At 32.6% G+C, this 20,975-nt stretch overlaps 1 protein-coding gene across 2 annotated transcripts in view; it reads right to left on the bottom strand.

The window, feature by feature from the left end:
- SIPA1 (Signal-induced proliferation-associated protein 1) overlaps nt 1-20,975 on the bottom strand; it is a gene marked incomplete at its 5' end in the record, with an annotated part of 160,168 nt that overhangs the window by 49,361 nt on the left and 89,832 nt on the right. For both annotated transcript variants that reach the window (XM_051212474.1, XM_051212473.1), the window contains 3 exons: nt 360-538; nt 5,537-5,640; nt 12,851-12,949. In XM_051212474.1, the coding sequence (XP_051072656.1) occupies nt 360-538; nt 5,537-5,640; nt 12,851-12,949 (382 nt within the window). The remainder of the gene's footprint in view (nt 1-359; nt 539-5,536; nt 5,641-12,850; nt 12,950-20,975) is intronic.

Below are 20,975 nucleotides of genomic sequence, written 5' to 3'. Positions count from 1 at the left end.
TCTACTGTGTGAGAGAACAAACCGGCTTCCAGTTGAGAAGGAAATCAGGAAAAGACGTTGGTAGTAGATAGGACACACATTGAGGAAATCACCAAACTGCATCACGAGGCAAGTGCTAATTTGGAATCTTGGGGGGAAACGGAAAAGTGGAAAGTCGATGAACACACTGCGCGGAAAACTGGAAACAGAGATGAAAAGAATGAATAGCAAGTGAAATGAACTTGAAATGATTATTGACGATAGGGTTGAATCGAGAATGCTGGTGAGTGGCCTATACTCTATCACGAGGTGTAACAGGAGTAAGTGCTGTATATATATATATATAAGTACATATGGAAAATCTATGTAATTAAACTTACCGATAACCAAATTTATAATTATTCTTATCGTCAACATCATTATTTAAACGAATATATTTAACTATAATAAATACTTTTTGAAATCCTGAAATTATTGTATCCGGCTGAAATGGCATAGCATCTTCTTCAACAAATATAAATGTGACAGATGAATTACCAATATGTCGTTTTCTAGCTAACTATATATAAACAAAATGAATCATTAGAAATGAAAAATATATATTTATTAAATAACTAACATGTAACCAACTGTAATTGAATGTAATAAATAAATAAATGATTTTGAATATATAAGTACTAAATGGAAGAGTAAAAAAAAAGTAACTAATATGTATAAAACGTTACTATTCATTACTTAAAGTGAATTAAGTATAGTTAAACTTTGATTTATATAACACAGGTATTTACTGTGTTTGTGTCGCTATACTCATATATAGTCTATAGTGGGAAACGTAGAAATTGGAGTGTTAAACATTATGTAATAAATAAATGTTACATAGAATGAACTATACAGTGTTACGTTCTGTGACTATTTAAGCTGTTCGAGCTGTAGAACGAAGAATGAATAAATAGCTTTTATTGACTAACCGAGTCGAAAGTGTCATAATAACTAACTCAGTCACTAGGTGCTTAGGTATAGACTAAACTTGAAGTATGAGGACGTATGGTACTATCTGGTTAGCCCGAATTGAAGTATGTGAATTTGGATTTCAGCATGGAAATTAATGGGTGAAAGTAGAACGTTGTAACCAGTAAGCCACCGCTTCAGAATACAGATACAATGCATTCATAAATATAGATATTTGTTCCTCAGAAAATAAAAGCATATTTCCAAGCAATAGTACACTACATTTTCTCAACAAATGGCGTGAGCTCTTTATATTCTCTTGCATAAGATTTGACGTGAACCTCATTGGCCTAGCGCATCATTTAGCTAGGATGTTCTAAACTGAAGTAATAAGTTATTCATCTTCAGCGAGCATTACTTAATAATCGAAAGAAATGTTATATAAAGCTGTATTTGATGGGTATGATTCGGATTGTGAAAAAAGGAATGAACATAATATTGATCAACAGATGGGTGTAATGATATAACGTGTTTGATTAATGACTGCTGACGAAATCAGATAATTCACGTAAACTGCCGAACAAACTAGTAGTTAAGTGAAGATAACTGGTTTGAAAAGTTTCTTGTATTGTAAAATAGTAAGTTCATAAACAAATTATTAAGAGAAAAATATACATGATAAAATGTCACAGATTAAATGTCATCGAAAGAAATTAGCTTTATACATCGTTCACAGTTCATGGTGATTAGACCTACTTCCCCCATCATCATGTCAAACACAAACTGTAAAAATAATGATTTCTAGATTCTATTTTGAAAAATGAAGTGTATAACCGACTTTTAGTTACTACTCAAATTAAAAAAATGAAAAAAAGGATTCATTCAAAAAAGTACATCAGGATAACGGATATGATAGAAAGTTATTTTAATTTTAAATACATTATTATGTAATTTAATCAATCGATTTGCTGATCGGTACTATATATATATATGTCAATGGAGTGGTGTTTCCTGGTTTAGTTTGATTACAGAGCTTTCATCATCATTCCTGAACAATATTATTAGCACCTACTTCACCTAAAGTAAGCTTTTCAGTTATTTTATAAATTCTTTAAGTAGTTCTGATGATCTTGTTTGGGACTGATTTTTCGTATGTTTTATGTCTTCGTGTTTTCTTGCATTTATGTTGACTGTTTTTATCGGCTAACGTTTAGTCTTGTGATTGACTAACCTAGTGCTTATTGGATCATAGTTTAAATTTTTATCGAAAATCATACTTTTAAAACTTTAATGATATTCATAAGGTGAACTGATGCAACACTTGTGTGATAATAGTAAATCATATTGTTTTTTACGTGAAGTAGTCGTTAATGATGTTGTCTGGAATGACAATTAAAACTCTTTAATCAGACCATCTCGGTCAGAAATCGCAACATCACCAAAAGCATCATATATATATATATATATAATGCCATAACTGTTTATTTTAGTTTTTAGTATCCAGCTGCGTGATCTTCAAAATTTTAAAATATTATCATTGAGTAATTAGACAAAATACTTTAGAAAGGATTTTATCAAGTAGTATTTCAGTACACTTGGTATTGTTTGGCTTTTGAAGCGAATAGTACTGGGTTGGAGTCCTATAGTGAACATAAACTCTGATATGCAGGTACATCCAGCTGACGAGTCCCAAATAGGACGAAACGCGTGTCCTGGATTCCACTGCTAGCCACTATCCATCATTGTTTACGAATAGTGTTTCAATAGTTTACATACTACAATGTAGTAACTCAAGCACACAGGGTGTTGACATAGACGTTCGCTTTGACAACAAATCAACATTGATTAACAGATATAATAACTTTTGTACGTACATCTACGTTGGATGCATGAATGTGCCCTACTGAAGAATCCTATTCAAGGACGAAGAAGCTATTTCTCTATATCCTAATTTTCACTGGTTGTCTGACTTAGATCGTTTCGTTATTTCACTGACAGATACAAATTTTGAGTTACATATTAATTGTATGTGGATTACTTATTCTACCAAGCTTCTTAAATCAGAATACGTGAAAAAAGTTTACGTCTTCTGCTTACTAGTTAAATAATCGGTATTTTTAATATGTAAGCAATCTTACTCCACAGACAAAGTTAACTATATTGACTAGAGCACTTAATATAGAACTGTTAGGTAACACAGTAGAAGACACAGACATTCATTCCAGTTGAGAATGACAAAAATTGACGCCAAGATAAAAATCATCATCAAAAAAGTAACATAAAATATGACATCTTAACATATCTGTAAAAGACTGACGTAACATTGCATATGAATATTATCATGCAACTTCAAAACATGTTTGTAAGCATGTTACATTGTTACTCTTACTCTATAAGACAAACAGAAATGTTGAAAGTAATTAGTTGATACATTCCATTGAATTGTTATTACATTTATATTTTATAGTTCTTTAGTATTATTGTTTCTACGGGGTGATTTAACTTGGATATCAACCGAAAAAACTAATATTTAACTTATAAGAATTTGTTTAGATCGTTAACTGTCGTTTAATTGATTATCGCCATTAATTTACTAAGGCATATAAACTTTGCATATTTAGCGTATAATATTTTTGTATCCATTGGTAACCTTTCAAAACAACAACATATTATTTACGATATAAGGAGTTTGCAGAGATTGTGGAATCTTATAGTTAGCATCTAGTATTGAGCTTGGTTAAACAAGCATTAAATGAATTGAACAGCTGTTTAATGCTAGTATGGAATTTCTTAGCAGGGCACATCCACGATCATACTAGAGATTAAATATAGGACTTTTTGGCTTTAAGGCTAGCACTTAACCATTACACCACTGAGTGAAGACTCATTTGTATACATGTATTATAATAAGAGTTGTGTCTTTGCTTAGAATATTTTAATTTTTTAGCATTCATTTTGACATTGATACGTATCATGAATCAATGTCCTGTCTTAGTTCAATTCATGATAGATCATCTATCAAAATCTATTAAAGCTTATTTTCTTTAATACACAGCTACGTTTAATACGAAGTCTAAATTATGATGGTTTAGCGGGCCGATATTTTGACGTCAATTAGAGCGTACGATGTTATCGACAGTCTCATCACTTTAGTGGTTCAATATCTGACTGCAGTTGGATTGTACGAATGATTGTTATTAAAATATAAATTCTGGCTACTCTCGTATATAGTTATGGATTTAATGTACGTTAGTGAATAACGGAATTAAATAAGTCAAATACGAGAATGGAATTCGAATACGTATATTTCATACAATCCTTGATCCAGAAAAAAGATCGGAGAAACGAAGCTATGAAGGCGAAAAGAAGGGAGAGAAGCGAAACGAGATGGAGCTCAGTGCCAACTCGACTTAATCAAGCGTTGATCAGTATTTCTAATCACACAAAAACAAGCTATAGACATGTGATAAGTAGGATAAGAAGTGCACATAAATACGCCCATATAAAAAGTCAGGGTTGATAACTGAATCAATAGCAAGGTTAAAATATGACTCCAGTAGAATGGATAAATTGTTCTGTTCAGAAGCTAGAATAAGTTATATGGGCTTAACATAGTAACCAACACTACAATGGAGTATAGTGAAGTCTGTATATAAATCGTATAAAATCGCATGTTAATAATATGTTACTATATATTTCTGAATGTTTTTCAGTAGCTGACTAGGTCATACAATGTTGCAATATTTAGGGATTCTATTATTTAGTTACTGAGGCCCACTCATTAATTGTTATCAGTGATTGTTGACTTTGGGTGAAATAATAGAATCAGTATCACTGGTAAATTTCATTCATTTAAAAAGAATCATCCTCTAAATTGAGCAACATTACTAACATTTAATTCGTCGATTTCAATTTGTTATCTTTGAACCATATATTACTGATAATTATGCGTTCATTGAAATGGAAACTGATTCTTAACGATTTCTACCTTATTTTGTTATTATTCTTTGTTTTCACTACGCTAACATAGTGAACAAATACTTCGGTGGGAAGAAGCAATTTATGGTTTACTGCACAAATACATAATGGTTTAGTAAAGTATGAAAATCCTACATCAAGTACATTAATTGCACATCTTCTTTGAATTGTCTCTTACAAGCTTCATTATTCCTTCATTCCTATTGTTATCTTGATTACTATCAGTTTCCTTCCCTTTTCGTTTCATTTCAATGTTCTCAACCTTCTTCTCGCAAACATTACATTTCCCACTGATATTACATGCTACTGATATCTGCAAACATAAGTAACAACATACACCATACTAATATATCATATATGACAATATTAACTGGTACACATTCAGTTTAAACTGTAAATTGATAATTAATTGATAGAGAAATTCATACTATAACTACTCCATAGTTCAATTTTTTCAGCCTTTATATTACAGATTCATTAAGAGTGAAACCATTATTGACTTTAATTCATAGAATAATTAATTTCATGTTTAATCTTGAATTGTAAAACAAAACGGTTATATATATATATATATACATATATATATATATATATATATATATAACTTTCAATTAAGAGTTCAACTTTTTACCTGTTCTGTTTTATTAGGTTCATATGGAAGAAGTGTAGATACAAGGAATACAATATTTGTTCCACGAAATTCAGTAACATATGTCTCCAATCCAGTTGAGTCATCTAAATGTGTAGATAGAATTACATTTTAGAAAAAAACCCATTTACTTAGATACATGTTCAAACATATATCTATATATAACATAGAATACCATGGTTCTGACTTAACAACTGAAATGCAACTATGCAAAAATGTTTAATTATTGATTGATTTTCATTTTAAATGTTATTTTCTCTGATTTATGATATGGATCATTTTGTTACTTTATAATAACCATTCATTATGTAACTTCAAGAGTAACTCTAATCATTAGAAGTAAATTCTGATATTTTTATAATGAAGCAGAAAACAGTTATATCATCACTAAATTCTTAACCCTGTAAATTAATTATTATTATTATCTATTTATTTTAATGAAGGTCAAAATGAATCATAAAATGTCTTGTATTATTGAAAATAGTACATTCAGCTTTGATCTATAGATTGAATAGTACAAAGATATTATAAATGAAAGTTATTCATAAAATAGTTATATTGTATTTGTTATGACCTTGGATGTTTGGTTTTTCTATCACACGATTTATCTACCAATCCGAATACGACTTATACGAATCTTCACACTAGGCCAACCAATGACGTTCAACCGGCGTGGACAGTTTAGCGTCCTTATTGGTCCTATGTCCTCCGAGCCCTTCCACTTCAGTCCAGAACACAATACCAGCTTCCGTAATATGAATCGAATCGTTTATTTCAGGCATACTCGATTTATATATCAATCAGACAGACTGCAACGTACCATAAAATAGGAAATAATATTTGTACACAAATAAGCACAAAAAGTGGCTGTGAATGTGGGAGGCAGTAGTTAATAAACTGAACATAACTTAAGAACCGTAAATCGTACAATAATAAATTATAGATCAAAATAAAGCTTATCATAAAAGGAATATAAATATACATGGTGTAATTGTTGAGTAGTTATACAATAAGAATATTTATAGAATATTAGTCCATGAATAGTCCTTGGAAGTTACCTGTAATTTAATCTTCACCGGATATAACAGTATTGTCGGTTATTATGTTAAACCGATATACCTTATTCTAGGTTTCGGACATACCATTTCATTCATCTTACTTGAGTCACATTCTGACTTTGTTAATTATTCGCTTATCAATTTTGACTGTTTTTATATGAGCGCGTAGGTGTGTGTACATCTCTTATCCCATTACTCATCACATGTCTGTAACTTGCTTTTGTGTAACTATAATTATTGATCAAGGCTTGTTTAAATGGGAGTTGGCTTACCCGCCATCTCCACTGTATGTCGTTTCTCTTCTCTCTATTCCATTCGCTTTATATACAAAATATATGTATTCACAAGTCCATTCTCGTCATTTGATTTATTTAATTCCGTTATTGACTAACGCGATTTAAGTCGATGATGATATACAAGGATAGGCGACATATATATTTCAACAATAATCATCATTACGATCACCTTGGTGTCAGATCACGGGTCACTAAAGTGGAGAGCCCTTTCGATCTAAATGACGATTAAATAACGGGCCTCCACAATATTTTAAATGATAATCAATCATTGACTTGAGTCTTGACAAAATTGTCAACACCAATTCAGTTATAATGTTCTAATGTAATGAAGAAAAAAAGGTTTGTTTTTCTTGTCATTTTAAGATTAACCGGGAATTCGCTGTCTACTACCATTAAAACACATTCGAATCAAATGAGTTATGAATGATACATTTAATTTTGATGACGTTTCATTCTCATCCATCTGAGCTACAAATCTTCTCCATCATCTTAACAATATTCAATAGATAACAAGCACTTATTAAGTTAGAAAAGGCTACCAACGTAGAAAAGTTTAATTAATCACTGTATACTTATAAGTGTGAGGATAGGCATCCATTTTAGATGTTCAGTAAAATCATATCTAGTATTTTGAAGCATTTTCTCACTCATTAAATATATCAATATTGCAAATAAGTGTGCTATTCTCATTTTAATCATTTAGAAGGTAACTACTTTTTTATCTCCTGTGAACAGGTCACTGCTAAAAATTCCAATTAAACAAATCAACAAAAAAAGGAAACAAATTGAAAAGTGTAGCTTTAAATGAAATTCACATAGAAAATTATGTTCTTACAATCACCATTCATTCAGTCATTGAACAAAGAAATGCTAAATGTTGTACACTTATTCAATATTGGGAAATAGATGAGCTACTAACTAACGGATGCGTATCCTATAACACTAACAGCGATATCAAAAGTTATTTTCAGTAATATATATATATATATATATATATAATTTTAATGTCAGCTGAAACCCAGTTTTCTAGAGCTTGACAATCTCACTTTATTGCAATTCTCTCACTATTTAAGAATGATAATCAACATTTATTTTAGAAAATTTCTCTATAGTAACTTCAGTTCTGCACAAATAACCGGATGTTAAATGATACCTTAAAAAAGAAATGGTTCACAGTTGAAAATTTTTTTTCTGTTTATAACTATACAAATAGCAAATTGTTCATTCATTAATAAACCACTAGCAGCTGAAATAAATTTTAAAAAAGTATATTTTTTTAAAACTTATAGTAAATTACATTATTTTGATTGAGATCATGAAGCGATCAATGATAGACCACCAATGAAATTATGGGGGTATTGAACAGCCTTTTCGTCCCGATATGTTATGTACACACCAATGATAGCAATGAAGACGATAAAGACCAGTTCTACGAGAGGCTGCAGTCGATCATGGAGAAGTGCCCAAGAAAGGATCTCATCATCCTGACTGGAGATCTAAACGCTAAAGTTGGAATGGACAACAACGGTCATGAAGATATCATGAGACGACACTGACTAACTGGGAGAAGCGAATGAAAATGATGAAAGCTTTGCAAATCTATGTGCTTTCAACAAACTGGTTATAGGAGGCACAATATTCCCACACAAACGCATACACAAAGCTACATGGATCTCGCCGGACCACACTACGGAAAACCAGATAGATTATATTTGCATCAGTAAAAAATTCACAAGGTTAATATAAGACGTGAGAACAAAGAGAAGAGCTGACATAAGTTCAGATCACCACCAATTGATGGTTGCGAAGTTGAAACTGAGGCTAAAGAAGCACTAGACAACTGGACAAACAGCATAACAAACGTTCAACAGAGCCTTCATACGAGATACTGAAAAACTCAACGAATTCAGGATAACTCTCAGCAACAGGATCCAAGCCTTACAACATCAACTCAAAAGAGAAAAAACTATCATGGAGAACAAACAAAAGCGATCAAAGAAGCCCTAACTACAACGTGTCAAGAGATTCTATGCCCCAAGAAGTGTCATCATAAGGATTGGATCTATATTGTTAATCTGAACAGGATTCAATAAGAAAAAGAGAAAGAACAAAGAGACAGAAATTAACAACAGTCGGGCAAGAACAGAAGAAGCCAAGGCACAAGCTGAATACACAGTAGCGAATAAGCGAGTGAAGAAGAGTATTGGAGCAGACAAGCAGGACTACATGGAAGACCTAGCAACGACAGCGGAAAAAGCTGCGACAGAAGGGAATATCAAACAACTATACGACACGACAAAGAAACAGGCAGGGGAATACAGTAAACCAAAGAAACCGGTCAATGACAAAAAAGGCAAGCCAATCAATGAAATTCAAGAATAGAGGAACAGTTGGGTGGAATACTTTGAGGAACTCTTGGATAGACCAGCTCCATTGAATCCACCCGATATTGAAGCAGCACAAACACATTTTCTAATATCTGTCACCCCACCAACGATCAAAGAAGTCAGTATGGCTATCAAACAACTCAACAGTGGGAAAGCAGAAAAACCTGACAATATGCCAGCCGAAGCACTAAAGTCAGACATAGAAGTAACTGTAAAAATGCTTCACGTTCTAATCTGAAAGACTTTGGAGGAAAAACAAGTGCAGGTTGACTGGAAAGAAGGAAACCTCATCAAGATACCGAAAAAAAGATCTGAGCAGGTGTGAAAACTACTGAGGCACCACACTACTATCGGTACCAGGAAAGGTTTTTGATAGAGTATTGTTGAACCAGATGAAAGACTCAGTAGACGCCCGACTTTGAGATCAACAGGCTGGACCCTATAAGAATCGGTCGCTAACAGATCAAATCGCCACACTACGGATCATCAAATGGAACTCGTCACTAAACATCTACTTCCTTGATTATGAGAAGGCATTTAGCAGTGTGAATAAGAGAACATTATGGAAAATTCTTTGACACCATAGTGTGAGTAGCTGTGAAGATGGTGAGCATAATACGGAATTCATACAACGGACTACATCGCGAAGTCGTGCATGGAGGACAGCTCACAGATGCATTCCAAATGAGAACCGGCGTCAGACAAGACTCCTTTCTCTTTCTTCTCATGGTTGACTGCATTATGAAGACCTCCACATCTGACGGGAATCACGGAATCAGGTGAACAAGTTAGATGCAACTAAACAATTTGAACTTCTCAGATGACCTGACCCTTCTACCACATACATATCAACAAATGCAGGTCAATACAACCAGTGTGGCCTCAAAATACGTAAGGGAAAAAGCAACATCCTCAAAAACAACACAGAGAACATCAATCCAATCCCACTTGATGGAGAAACTCTGGGAGACGTGGAAACTTTTACGTAGCATCCTCGATGAACAACGAGGATCCAATGTACAAGTAAAAGTGGGGATTGGCAAAACAAGAACAGCTTTCCTACAGTTGAGCAATATACAGTACTCAAAACGACTGTCAACCAATATGAACGTCCAGACAATTCTACTAAACGGAGTTGAAACTTCCAGAACTACCACAATCATCATCAAAATGTACAAGTATTTAAAAACAGTTGTCTACGGAAGATACTCAATGTCCGTTGGCCGGATACCATCAGCAACAACCTAATGTGTGAGAGAACGAAACGGATTCCAGTTGAGAAGGAAATCAGGAAAAGATGTTAGAAGTGTATAGGACACACATTGATAGGATCATCAAACGGCATCACGAGGCGAATGTTAATTCGGAATCGTGAGGGGAAACGGAAAAGTGGAAAGCCAAAAAACACACTGAGCGGAGAATCGGAAACAGAGATGGAAAGAATGAATAGCAACTGGAAGGAACTGGGAGGGATTGCCGAGGACAGAGTTGGGCTGAATGTAGTAACAGGCGTACGTAATTACGTAATTAGCTGTGGTGTTTGGTGAAACTATAATTTATGGACGACCATTGTGAGATGCTAACGTAACCTTGAGAATGTCCACCTACTAACTGGATCTCAATGAGGTTTATAAAGCAGTGCGAAGAATTAGAATCATGATTAACAGTTGATTGTTAGGAATTAGATCGAGATTTTTCATCACGAACTGATATCAGCTAAAATCTCAAAACGCTATTTGTCCAAATAGATGGATGAATTTCATGCCAGAATCCAAGACCTGTTATCTTATATCTGATTGATTCGTCCCTGAATTATAGGCTCGCTTGTTGTTTTGTAAAGAATTGCATTCATTCAATAGTTGAAGTTAATGACTTGTTAGTAACATATCAATAGTATACACATCAAACCGTGTTTTCAAGTATATAAGAGGTTAATAATAAACCAAAATGCAGTATATTTAAAGACTTATCTCCACTATCCCACAATCACTTATATTACTGAATTTTCATAATATTATGAATTGTAGAATATACCTGAAAAACTGATTATATTCATGAAGTAGGAATTTATTCATTTCATGTCAAATTACAACAGCTTCATCGAGTAAATGTGTCTTAATTTTGATCTATTCATATCTCTCACATCTAGAAGCGTATTTTGTATTATATCCGTAATAATATAAATAATTTAAGTCAGTCCAAATAATGATAGGGCCTTTAAAACAATTATTACCTTAGATAGTGTAATAAGAAAAAAGATTATTACAGTACTTGAAATGAATTACGGTAATAATATCGTATAGTTCTGATAATCTTCATCTCCTTATTACATCATACAAAATCACAGGATAATTGACAACTAATTAGAGTGACTAAACATGCTCAAATGAAGTTGTTGTCAGCTAAAAAAAGAAATTATTTAAAGTTTATTTTTGAAGTAACTAGAATGTCCTATTATCTACTGTTTTACTGGAATTTCGATCGTACATATATGACTACTGAATCTATTAATTTTTCTCTGAACAAAATAAAGTACGCTCAGAAAATTAACGTTTACAGTGATACTTGAACGGTGTCATTACTTACTAATTACTTATGCCTGTTACTCCCAATGGAGCATAGGCCACTGACTAGCATTCTCCAACCCACTCTGTCCTGGGCCTTCATTTCTAGTTCTATCCATTTTTTCTTCATTCTTATCATGTCAGTCTCCATTTCTCGGCGTAATGTGTTCTTTGGTCCTCCTCTTTTCATTTCACATTGAAGATTCCATGTGAGGGCTTGCCTTATGATGCAGTTGGGTGCTTTCCTCAATGTGTGTCCTATCCACTTCCAGCGCTTCTTCCTCCACTGGGATCTGGTTTGTTCTCTCCCATAGTAGGTTGTTGCTGATAGTGTCCAGCCAACGGATCCGAAGTATTTTGCGTAGACAACTGTTACTAAACACCTGTATCTTCTGGATGATGGTTTTCGTAGTTCTCCAGGTTTCTGCCCCATATAGTAGAACTGTCTTGACATTTGTATTGAAAATTATGACTCTGGTGTTGGTTGACAGTTGTTTTGAGTTTCAGATGTTCTTCATTTGTAAATATGCTGCTTTTGCTTTGCCGATCCACGCCTTTACATCTGAATCAGATCCACCATGTCCATCATTGATGCTGCCCAGATATGTAAAGGTTTTTACATCTTCCAAATCTCCGTCAATTTTGACTGGATTGGTGCATGCTATGTTGTATCGGAGAATCTTGCTTTTCCCTTTATGTATGTTGAGACCTACTGCTGCTGAGGCTGGTGCTACGCTAGTCGTCTTCTCCTGCGTTTTTTGTTGCATGGGCGATAGAAGGGCCAGATCATCTGCGAAGTCTAGATCGTCCAACTGCATCCTAGCTACCGTTGCACCAAATAAGTGTTCTTTTAACATTGATAATCAGTCAATAGACAATAGTACTTAGGGATTTAGTAGTAATCGTATCTGCTGAAAACATATGTGTAGAATTTGAAATAAGAATGTTAAGTTATTAGCGCTGAAAAAAAATTATCAAAGAGACAACTTACTCCGATAGTCCAATCCGCCAATATATCCAGAATAGTTACGAAGACGAACTTTACGACCTAAAAGCTTTAAAAATTCTTCAAATTCTGGTGTTGAGTGTTCTGAAATAAATATATAAATAAAAAAGTAAATATTTATATTTATAATCATTTATTACTAAATTTACAGATATCAAAATGATAAAGACTGAATAGAAAGTTTTTCATGAAATGGTATAATCTTATCACATACTAACCATCTCCTTCACTCTTATTTTTCTCCTTGTATATCTTCTGGTAGAACGAGACATAATTACATTTAAATCCATGCACACAAGCAAAAGTATGAAAATTCTATAATACCTTATCTAGTAAATATACTCTGTGACGAACAGGTTGTTAGAGTTAACCTAGCCAATAACCTGTATTCTTAAACATGTCTTTAATTTGAAAAGTTGTACAGTTTCAGGTCTTTTTTTCATTTTTCCCCTTTTTTGTTTTGTTTTTTTGTGAAAGAAACTTGTTGAAATACTTTGTGCTTAGAATTCTATATTGTACCAATATTTAATATTGAATAAAGCCATTAATAATAATAAATCCTGAATTCATTTCATGATAAACAGTTATTTCAATTCTCATAGCTGATAAATGGTATATATAGAATGTAGGAGTCAGATCCTACCTGAAGCTATTATTTCTTCAACATAAATTTTCAATACGCATCAACTAGCACACAACATAGATCAAGGGCATTTACCTGAATGCATGTTTAAACTTAAATCTGTGAAACATATAAGCTTTGTTATGTCTACTGAGTTTGTTATCTAAATGCAAACTTAACCTTTAAACCACTGAGCCAGTATCCAACGGTGTTAATGATGATGCTAGTTATGTGGATAATATATTGTCATTTAAAATGATAAGTACTGGATTTGATTGTATTCGTGAAAATCTTGTCGATGAAATGTAGTTAAACCTAGCTGAAATGTTTCAAATAATTCGAAACGTACTTTTTGGCACTCCACTGATAGCCACAATCTATCTTGGAATATTAGGTTTTATATTGTGATATCGTTAAGATAATTTTAATCTTTTAGAAATATAAACATTATTTCTACATTCATTTTAAATAATTAATAACTAGGACCATGTATACATGTACTCCTACCTTTCCAATTACTGATAATGAGTAAATCATTCATATATGCATATGTACATATATATATATATATATATATATATATATATATATATATATATAGATTATTAATTAAGAAACGATACATAAATATTTACGTTTGTTGTAAACTAATATCTATGATATATTCGTAACTGGGTGATAATTAATTTTAAAGGTACTGATTTGAATCATGCCTATGTTAAACATTATGGATATGGAATAGACTACATTTGATTGTCTAATTTAAGAATATATGATAGATATATATTCATAAATTGATAATATTCTATGCATAATGTCAAAAAATAAACAGAATAAATAAATATTATTATGTAAATCTATGCATAGAGAATCATATACTTGGATACATTGAAGTCTATAATATGGACCCTTGAAACTAGTTTGATAAAGCATATAGTTTGATTGAATCAATCTCACGAGATTACTGATAAAATATGATTTTTAAAAAAGTCATATCTTTACTAAATTTTGAAAATGTTAGATCCTCAGAAATCACTTGGTAAACATCATATTTTTGTAAGCTTATTTTGGAAATTTGAATTTCTCATTTTCGCGCCAAAAGCGCTTAGTTTTACCTTCAGATTGTATTTACCACTTAGAAAGACCTTAAAATGTCATTGGTCCGTTCCCTCTTTTATTACACTATTTTGTTATGTTTTTCCATGACATTTTTATAAGTTATATATACGCTAAAGTTGTGTGCCTGCTTGTTAATGCTTCTGGCTGCTTGTGGAATATATATTTCCCTCTGCTGAACCTGGTCTTCTAAATCTAGTTATCAGCGCTGGGGCACATTGGAATAGTTTAGCTTATCTTGTTGTTGTGCTGTTGATCCTTCGTTCTGTTTGCCGATTTAGGTGATATCGTAATACCCTTCAAACGTAGCACTAACCTTATGTCGAGTGAAATCATGGACAGACTCATTGGAATAAATAATATAAATAGTAATTTCTTTTGATCTATTTTTTATATGAAGTATTAGAAACATCAGAATGAAACACATAACCAACAATGGGGGTGGATCACTGTTTGAAAAAAGAATACGATTTATAAACCTTATTAATCAAATTGAAAATCATTTTGACATTGGGAGAATTAGTTACATGGGTTCCCTATATAACACAAGAAAATATTCTATAGAATAAATTAGAGCAAGATATTGCACATATACACTGAAATTTTCAATAATTATTTAACAAATACAAATATATTCACTTCGGTTTCACCCAACTTATTAAGAGTATCACACATTAACTGATGTCCACGTTCACGTAGAACAATCCAAACATGACCACTATCATCAATTTAATATCTCCTACCAAACATCACTGTGGACGTATGCTTGACAAATTCATTTATATTAGATGTTTTACACTTACAACTTCGTTATTCAGATCAATGTAGTCTACAACATGAATCATTGAACATTTAAAACACCTTATTCATCATACTCAAAGACAATTATTCTGATTAATTTCATTTTTTTCTTAATTTGTTCTTGTAAACATTATGGATGATGGTAAGAATCTTCCAGATGGTTAGTGTCAACTGGTTAATGAATTCTTCGACATTGATTTCAAGAATACTCCTTTAGTTTCCTTCCACAATATTTAATTAGCATAAATCATATCATTAAACTTACTTTTATTTCCATATATGCAGTCTCACTCTTCATACTAACACTGGTTAGTATGAATGACTAGATATAATTATCAGTGGTGATTCGTTGTGTAAGTGGGAAATCGTCTCATTTCTTTCAAGCATTCTACTGCACATGGAATATAGTGGTGTGAGTGTATACAACACAAAATCACTTGTTATGCTCATTTAGTATAGTTTATAATGATGTTGTTGGATGGTAGATTACTCAAACTTGATATGACTGGACTCAACTAGTCAAGGGAACTCAGAGGTTGTATGCCTTTACCTAAGCAAAATTTCTTCAGTTGTGTACGTGCACTACTGAATAGTCACGCTGTAGAAAGACACAGCTGTCGAATGCTTTCAACCTGGTGTTTCACAATAATTCAGGTAAAATAATACCATTTCAATTAGTTTTTATCTTTTCATTTTGATACTAAAAAAAGTTACTTAATAAACTGTCTGTTGATAAATATGATGTACATTTTAATATCATAGAAGAAATACGCTAAACTGAAATACCTTCATATTAATGCTTTTACTTTTTAATCACCATTAAGAAAAATTACAATTTATTTTGAATCATGGTACAAGATACTTAAAGATTGATTCAATGTTTGGTATGTTTATAGTGAACAAGAACACTAGTGGGGACAATAGAACGTATTTGAGCACAAAATTACAGAGCATCTCAATAAAATCTGAGAACTATGCTCAACATGCAAAATGTCCATCAGTTGTCTTAAAATGACTCAGGCTTCATTTTTCTTGCATTTTCATACAAATTGCATTCTGTTCCCATTCTTTACTATTCGATCGTCTTGTCTCTCTGCTACCAGACATTCTATTCCTGACTAACGTTATGTACTACTTATGTCGATTTAAGTAGCACACACCACATTCTAACTTAAACATATAATTAACCATTATTAATATGATCTTTATTCTACTTATTTATAGTCTGTCTCAATGATGTATCAATCATATCCATGTCAATATGTGTTTGATATGCTTTTATCAAATTACTAACCGATTTTCTTTTATAGGTAAAATATAAAGATGATAACGTTGACTAAAAATAGCTGTCTGTTTTTGTTTTGATTGACTTATTCATTAGTATGAATTATAGAAAGCAAAGGATTTTTATTCTAGACGATTCCTCAAGTATCCTTATCGTCATCAAAGTGTTTTTATTATATAAAATAAAAATAAATGATCTGTTCTTAGTTAAATATTTAAGTTTATATTCAAATAGTTACAATCCATTTGATGTTATTCTAATGAAGATCATATTCATCAGAGAAACTTACGTCAAATACACATAAATACTTAATGGTTTTATCATTTTACTAATTATACTAAAATAATAGATTTACAGTGTTTACTCCGGTTAGCGTTTTTTTTAGAAAAGTTGTTTTTATACGGGCTGCGGTCGTTGACTTCATATATAACCGTTCTTCCTTATCTGAGCTTGGAAGCGCTACTATTCTTAGAAGAACCAAAGTGGCAGAAAACAAACCAGCTTCTAACTAAAGAGGGAATTAGGAAATGACGCTCAAGGTGCATAGGACATAATACATTGAGGTACTCATCAAACTGAATCCCCAGGTAAGCGATAGCTTGGAATTCTGAAGGGAAAAGGAAAAAAGGAAGACCAAGGAACACACTGCGTCAGGAATTGGAGGCACACATGAAAGGAATGAATAGCAACTGGAAACAACTGGGAAAGATTGCTGAGAACAGAGAGCGACGGAGAATCCCAGTGGGCAGAGTAAGTAAGTAAGTAAGTAATAGATTTACAATAAAACCACTCCGTTATAACTTTATTTCATAAAATATAGATCTTTTAAAACAACTTAAGTTGGCACTATAATAGATATGAGACAGATTATCATAGTGTTGTTGCTTATTTAGTTGAAATCCCAAATATCACATCCATTTTATTAGTGTTAATTTAAGATAACTTTAATTTGCTAAAAGAACCAGAAATCTGACTACTGTTTTATTACGTTCTGCATTGTTTTTATTACAAGTAAATATTGATGTATAATTTCTAGTCATAAAATGATTCATTGTAATTTGATTGATAAGAAATCAACAAACCGATGACTACTTGTATTCATTATACTTAACTTACGCAGACATTGAATACGTTATTGACTAACTTAGAAGTAGATTTCCAAACTTTCTTGTACACTATTAACATTACATGCAAAATTATAAAACATGTCTTTTTAGGGATTTTTCAGTTTATCATAAAGCAGCGATATGTTTTATACAACCGAAAGTGTCGTATTCAGTGAAAACATAAATCAATCTACCTATTTGAAAAATTAATTCACTGGTTATATTACAGTTGAATGGTCGAGATGTGCGTTTCGCCCTCTGTGGCATCGATGAAATTCATAAGGGATGAATAATATGATAATGACTAGAAAGAATGACAGAGCAACAACAAAAACAACTCATTTTATGGTATCATTGATTGATTTCTGTCAGACAAGTTTTTGTTAGTTTCAAACAATATCAAAATTTATCCAGATCCGCACAACTTCTATGAATGAATTAAATGTAAGTCGTAATCTTTTATGAAAACAAAAGTATATAAATTTACTAAATACTAAAATGCATACCATTGAATTCAGACTCTATGGCCTATGGGTAACAAGCTTTATTCTAATTTGCGAGTGATAGCTGCAGAAGACATCAAAGCCAAATGTTAAGGTTATCTGATGCTACACACTTTTATTATTTCACCAATACATTAGTCCATGACGAGGACTATCACAAAATTAGAATGGAATCGAATTTCTAACTTAGAAACGTTGATCTTTATAGCTGAAAATGTACTTTCATTTTTTTATCTCAATACAATTCCAAATAGGCTAATGTTAAAAATATGTGAAAATGACTTCTCTATACTCGGCGCTCAATTACTGTCAAACTATTCGTTCTAATCTTGACGAATATTCGTATAATGTTAAATATATTTTGCTAAACAAAGTAAAATAGATTTTAAAATGTTATTCTTTCTAAAGTTATATAAAAAGGAATTAGTCTATTAACGAGTTTCTACGTATATAAAAAATTACATTTCTATGGGGAGCTGGTTCACGATTTCATATTGAAATGATTATCTATCTAGAGGGTCAAATACGTATATCAAATGAGAATAGAATAAATTTGTATTCAGAAAGAGGGGTTTTGTGGAGATTGTAGTAATTTAATAGTTGAATTTATGAGTCGATTAAAGCTAGACCATCATGAAAAACCCGAAAGCACTGGGCGGCCTAGTATGGGACTCCTCAGAGGTACGCATCCACGATCCTGCTCACGGGATCCGAACTCAGGTCCTTCGGTCTCGCGCATGAACGCCTAACCTGTAGACCACGGAGCCAACGTTGAACGATGTTAATGTCTAACTTCAACCAATCCACGATATTGCGCTACCGTCCACCACTGCCTTCAGTGAGTAATTGCCTCACAACAGACACGGATGAACTCCACTTGTCATGGCTTCTAACTAGAACTCCAGGAAATACCTATTGAAGCCAATCACTGGTGATCAAATGATGATCATTATCAAAAAGGAGGTTTTGTGGAGATTGTAGTAATTTAATAGTTAAATTCATGAGTCGATACTGAACGTCTTGGGTTTGGATCCTGAGAGCATGATCGTCGATGCGCACTGCTGAGGAGTCCCATACTAGGCCGTCCAGTGCTTTCGAGTTTTCCATGGTCGTCTAGTTATAATCGACTCATGAATTCAATTATTAAGTAAATTTATTTAACAATAGAAGAGAGGTGTTCTCACCTTTAATTATAATTAAATAATTACTTATTTATTGTATAATTATCACTTCAAATAAAAATTACGAACGTTCCGAAAATTATTACTTGTACAGTTTCACTATATTAACACTAGGTATGTAATCATCCAAGGTTGTTCTGTCATTTTAAATATATCATAACTTTATCAAAGGATACACATGTATAAATATGAATTATGATGAATAAGTGATACCAGAAAAATGGTTCATCGGTTGCTTAACAAAAAAATGTCATCAGAATGGGTTTGTGGAGATTTTAGAAATTTCACAGATTGAAATCATGAGTCAATTGAAGCTAGACCACCATGGAAAACCTTGAAGCACTGGACTAGTGACTGACTTCAAGAGATACTCCTGGAGTTCTAGTGAGAAGCCGTTACCAGTGGAGTTCAACCAGGTCTGTTGTAAGATATCAGCTCACTGAAGACAATGGTGTACGGTGGCGCAACTTCGTGGATTGGTTGAAGTTAGACATTAACACCATTGGATGCCGGCTCAGTGGTCTAGTTGGTTAAGCGCCCGGCGCGAGACTGATAGGTCCTGGGTTCGGATCTCGCGGGGTGCGGGGTCGTGGATGCGCACTGCCGAAGAGTCCCATACTAGGACGAAACGGCCGTCCAGTGCTTCTGGTTTTTCCATGGTGGTCTAGCTTCAATTGACTCATGATTCAATCTGGGGAAAAAAATGTCACCAAACGTTTGGAGTCACAATTTACGCGCTAAAATATCTTGAAACATTTAGGCAGAAAATTTGTTCATCATATCAACTGAGCTGACAAAACTTTACTATAAAACAGAAATTGAATCCAATTCAATCATTGGGTTTGTCAACCAAACATCATTCTTATAAAAAATATTTTCATAAGCAAGTGTTTATCTTCTTCTTAACTTTACATTTGAGTTAAAACAATCTTTTTAGTATCGTAGTCAGCACTATTTGATAAAATGGAACGAATTACTTATTTGTAACTTGTATCATATTAGTATGCAAAATATAATGAAGAATCTGCGTAAAACCAGTTGACGAGTAGCAACTTGCATATAATCTGATTTTTTAAGAAATTTCACGAATCTCCTTTGATTGGCAATCCTTCAAACATGTTTGAAGGAGCATTAAGTAACTCAGAATAGTGACCTTTTGTTATATCATGACGAAGAATAAATGAATGATAACTGCTAGGAATTAGTTATGGACTATTATTGCATATATTCTTGTTGGATAACTATTAATTAACTAGATTGAATGTATGTTCATATTCTTTGCATCATAAGTTTTCATTTGACCTATTGATTAATTATAATATGATTTACTATTGTTAAGTTATTCTCTATCTTTCAGTTTCAGCCTTTCACACTCACAGTCACTTTTAACTTGACTCTAGGCTACCCGTACAGTTTAGACGTTATTGGTTGGACACAGTGCCAAGGTCATATAAGTCAGTGTTTTAATTAACCACTAAGTCACATGATAATTAGCA

This window comes from Schistosoma haematobium, chromosome ZW (genome assembly GCF_000699445.3).
Source record: "Schistosoma haematobium chromosome ZW, whole genome shotgun sequence".
NCBI lineage: Eukaryota > Metazoa > Platyhelminthes > Trematoda > Strigeidida > Schistosomatidae > Schistosoma > Schistosoma haematobium.
Note: the sequence above shows the minus strand (reverse complement) of the source record. Positions and strands in the feature narration are given on the sequence as shown.